At 49.0% G+C, this 4471-nt stretch overlaps 1 protein-coding gene across 1 annotated transcript; it reads left to right on the top strand.

Moving 5' to 3' along the window:
• The first annotated feature begins 1809 nt into the window (after window positions 1-1809).
• On the top strand, window positions 1810-4207 carry FAM124B (family with sequence similarity 124 member B). Its single transcript, XM_088528552.1, has 2 exons — window positions 1810-2559; window positions 3437-4207. Exons 1-2 carry the CDS (start codon window positions 1828-1830, stop codon window positions 4010-4012), a joined length of 1308 nt encoding a protein of 435 aa, XP_088384678.1. The 5' UTR covers window positions 1810-1827; the 3' UTR covers window positions 4013-4207.
• The last annotated feature ends 264 nt before the right edge of the window (window positions 4208-4471 follow it).

Below are 4471 nucleotides of genomic sequence, written 5' to 3'. Positions count from 1 at the left end.
TACCTGCGAGGGGCGAATCCTGGTGAGCTTCTTGGCCTTGGTGTGTTCCTGTTCAGGCAAAATTCCCACTGTTTTCTTTGTCTGCAGGAAGGCGGATGGCTCCGCGCCCCTTTGTACCCATCCTTGCAGTAAGGAGGGCTGGTGAATCACTTCCCTTTCTAGCTTTTAGTAAAATTGTGCTGTTTGGGACTCATTTATAGTGTTTGGACACTTTGAATACTTGCACCGTTCTCTTCGTTGTTTTCCTGCAATTGTCCAAAGGTTGGAATTTCTTTTTATCTGTCCCAGCATTTCCTATTGCTTGATCTGAAGTGCTGCAGTAGCTTTGGCGCTGTCAGTGCAGCTGTTATTTTCCCTTGTTTGCTAGTCTGACCTTTCATGTTGGTTGTACATTGGTCTCTGTGTTTCTTAAACATGACTGTGCACTCCTATCAGGAAGAATGATCTTTTAAAAAAGACACCAAAGGCAGAACTTCTTGCACCTTCAGACCTTGGAAGGTTTTGTTCAGCCGAAAATAAAGCAGGGGTGATATTAAAAATTGTGGTTCAAGTTCAGAGTTTTGAATCGCTTTGTGTGCTTAGCTGCCTGAGGAGGAGATAGGCATGTCAGGAGAAAATGTGCATTGCTCTCTATTGATGGAGCTGGATACATCCTTGGAAGCCCCACTTTTCATTTAAATATTGGCTGCAGTGAAAGTAATTCTGTTTAGCAAGTGGAGGCTGACCTGACAACAACAACAAAAAGTCTAGAAGGGGGATGGAAAGAAATTGGGTTTTCACTATTCATGTTTTAGCCTATCCAATAAGGTAAAAAATGCCACTATATAAGTCCAAGGAGCAAAGGACAAAACACCCTGTCGACTTGCTTATGGGTGCCAGTCACATGGGTATGTAACTTTTCAAACAAAACAAAAAGGCAGCGAGGTATAAAGGGAAACAGGGCACTGAAAGGGGCAAAGATGCCAGCGGGTTTTAGGTGCAATATATAATAAACGGGGACATGTTTTCATCTGAGCAGTGTTTGCCTTTAGCATGGAGTGGCATAACTAGGAGTGAAGGAGTTTTCCCAAAGCTCCTTTCTTTGCTGAGATTGATTCAGATCTGCCCTGCTGTTATCACTGGCGTTCACATTGGGTTTTTTTTTTTTTTTTCGCCCCCCCCTTTGTTGGCCTCTTTTCCTTCCGTGCTTTTAAAGCGCAGTTTATCTGCGTGTGCCGGAAGGGTGTGACTCAGAGATCCCCGGCTTTCGGCGCGAGCAGAAGCCCGACCTGCTCACTGGAGGGAAATATGCTGGGATTTTCAGCTGCAAGAGCCTCGCTGTCCTTGCAGAAGGCAGCGCCGGCCTCCTGAGATGCCCGTGGCTGGGGTTCTGCCGGCCCTTGGAGCTTCCCTTCTCCCTGCTGACTGGCAAGTATATTGACAAAATTTAGAGGAGAATTATTTTGTATTTCAGTGTTCTTTCTCTCTGCTGTTCTACTCTGGGAAGGGTAAAAATCTGGATCACGAAGGTGGTTTTGGATATATCAGGTACATGTCTTTAGCGACTGGAGCTTGAGTCTTCATCTGAGCTCCACCATGATGTGTGTGACCTTGGTCAAGCCACAGGCCTTTCCCTCTTTACCAGTCTCATTTATATGAAATATGTATGCATGCTTACTGCATGGGATTATGGAAAAGCTTGTAAAAGATGACATTCTTTGTGAGTCTTAAATTTAGTACATTGCTTGGGTTACTGAGCTGCGTAGCTCAGTCATAGCTAAAGGAGATGGAAAGCACCGGTTTGTCTTTATTCATTCGTGCTTGTGCTCTTTGCCAGGCGCCTTTGCAATGGATGACAGAGCAGACTCTTTGCTGATGACCGTTCATCTTCTTGCCAACTCGGGGCGTTCATCACTTCTGCAGCAAACGCTGGATCGGCTGCTGGAGTGGATCTGCCCGGACATTCGCCTCTTCCTTGTGTCTGAGCGTGCTACTCCATTGAAACATTATGAGAGTTATCGTAAGAGATGCTGTGGCTTCCCTGGAATGTCCGTCCTCCTTTTCCTACACGAGGACTTGGGAGCAGAGCGGATTTTCCAGGTCCACGACATCTTCCAGCACCCGCCGTGGCACTACCAGTGCACGCAAGTCGCCCCTGGGCAGAGCCGCCCCTGCGGCGCCGCTCGCCAGGACTTCTACGGCCTGGACGAGCACATGCCCGTGTGGGGCATCCGCCAGGTGCACTGCGGCTCCGAGATCGTGCGCGTGACCCTCTACTGCAGCTTTGATAACTACGACGACGCGGTGCGACTCTACGAGATGATCCTGCGGCAAGAGGCAGCCCTGCAGAAGAGCAACTTGTGCGTGTTCGTGCTGCACGCGGCGGCCGGCGTCGCGGTGCAGCTCTGCCTGAAGCAGCTGCCCGCCGGCGTGGCCGTGCAGCCCAAGGAATCGTCCGTCCTGCAGTTCAAGGTGCAGGAAATTGGGCAGCTCGTGCCTCTCCTGCCTCATCCTTGTATTCCCATCAGTAGCACCAGGTGGCAGACACAGGATTATGAAGGAAACAGAATTCTGCTTCAGGTATGTGTGCGTCGCACTGTTGAGAGGGGATTTTTTTCCAGGAGGGACCAGGAGTGGTTCAGAACGGAAATTAAGATTTTTGCGTGTTTGTATTTTCTTTTAAATTTATGACTGAAGCAATCAATATCTGCTTGTGCTGCAATGCCATTGATGAATATAAGCACAAATACTAGCAATATTTAATGTTAATTTAACACCATGGCTGCTTGCCCAAAATTGAAAATATTGATCCTTTTTTGGGGCAGGCTAGTTTAATGTCTTGCCTTCCCTGCTTGCATCAAGCAGTCGTGACAGCCTATTCTTTGTTCCAAGGTAACAACTTGTCAGAAAGGGTTTCAAAAGCATATTTTTACATCCAAAGCTGGTCATTTTGTAGGTATAGTGTTGGTGCAGTATTGTCTACATTTGATTGAACTTTATTTGAAATATCATCTTAAAATTAAATAATAACTAGTCAGAGCTATTCAGTTAGACCTATTTCAATGATTTCTGAATAGTATTTTGAAACTTGGAATCCCAGTTAGCATTTTTCTCATACACCTTTTTTTTGTTGTAACTTGGATATTTAAATAATTTGCCCATCCTGTGGTGTATTTTCTGTGGAATATTTAACTGTATTACCAGTTTCTGTAAGCTTGCTGACCTAGCTAAACCCAAGGGTCTGTCTGTGGACTTCCATCCACAGTGAATTGTCATTTTGCCTGGCCTACAAGGATCTTTTTTCCTTGTTGCTCTCCTCGTTTATGTTATCTTCTACTAGGACTTTCTGTGTTACACTGCTAGTGATCTCGGCACATTAAAGCTAGGTGAGAACATTGCCCCTTGACTAAAGCCAAATCACTCTTTTAATGGAATCTTTTCAAACTTTCTTCCATAGGTTCAAGGCAACTCCAAGTACAGCGAGAAGAATGGTGGCTTTTCCAACCAGCAGAGTAATTCCGGCCCCGAGAGCCTCCTGCGTCACCCCGTCCCGGTGCCCTGGCCCGTGGAGCGGAGGAGCCGGGCGCTCGGGGCCGTGCCGGGCGCGCGGGGAGCGGCGCCGCGCGCAGCTGCTGCGGCCGGGCCCGCCAGGCCGGTGCCTCCATGGCCCGCGTGCCCCTGGCGCGGGGCTCCGGCAGCGCCGCTCCCGCCGACCGCGTCCCTCCGGGAAGCCGAGACCGACGTGGACACCGGGTTCACGGTGGTGAACGCCGCGCGTGTCCGCTCCCCGCTCAGCCGCTTCCACGGGGATCTGCGGAGCAGCCTCCTCCAGCCGCGAGCTCCCGGCCGGGCCCCGGCCGCTGGCCCCGGCGTCGCCTCGTCCTGCCGGGACAGAGCCCATCTGTCCCCTTCCGCAGCCCAGAGGGACAGGGGGGCTGCCCAGAGAGCTTCGGGCCTTTGCTTGCAAATATCGAGAGCCAACCCTGGAAACCGAAATGAGGAGGAGGAGGAGGAGGAAGAATTCTTTATATGACTGGAAACAAATGTGCCAGATGGACTGATTGCTTCCAAGTGAGAGCTAAGTGCTTTAATCTGCAAACACAGAGAAGGCAACTGACATATTGTGCCACTTTGTGCTGTGACCACTGATGCTTAACTTGCCTTTGTAACTGTGAAAAAATGTCAGGAGAGGGTTTACTGAGTTTGAGATACATTTACTTTCCGTGGAGGAATACTAACGAGGCTGAAGTCAAAGCAAAGAAAAATAGCACTATTTACAAAAAGATTTTTTTTTCAATGCAGTGTAGATTGGAGGATTATTGTGCAATGAATAGGAATAAGCCATACAAATCCCACTGCTGCTATAAAATGTTAAGAAATGACCTGTAATGTGCTGAGATAATGTTAGAGTTCCTGGCTCCGCAGCCACCAGGCAGCAGCAGCCGCCGCAGGGGCCTGTCCTCTGCTGCGGGAGAGCAGCCCCGCGGTCGTG

This window comes from Tinamus guttatus, unplaced genomic scaffold (assembly GCF_059628265.1).
Source record: "Tinamus guttatus ecotype Peru unplaced genomic scaffold, ASM5962826v1 Tinamus_guttatus_pri_ptg000311l, whole genome shotgun sequence".
In the NCBI taxonomy this organism is placed as follows: Eukaryota; Metazoa; Chordata; class Aves; order Tinamiformes; family Tinamidae; genus Tinamus; species Tinamus guttatus.
The sequence above is the reverse complement of the archived record's forward strand: the minus strand, read 5'-3'. Positions and strand labels throughout refer to the sequence as shown.

What these genes read in the sequence shown, in the direction of transcription:
- FAM124B (XM_088528552.1), top strand. Translation starts at nt 1,828, where the DNA reads ATGGATGACAGAGCAGACTCTTTGCTGATGACCGTTCATCTTCTTGCC. An exon ending in GAAACAGAATTCTGCTTCAG is followed by an intron (nt 2,560 to 3,436) that starts GTATGTGTGCGT and finishes TTTCTTCCATAG; the next exon opens with GTTCAAGGCAACTCCAAGTA.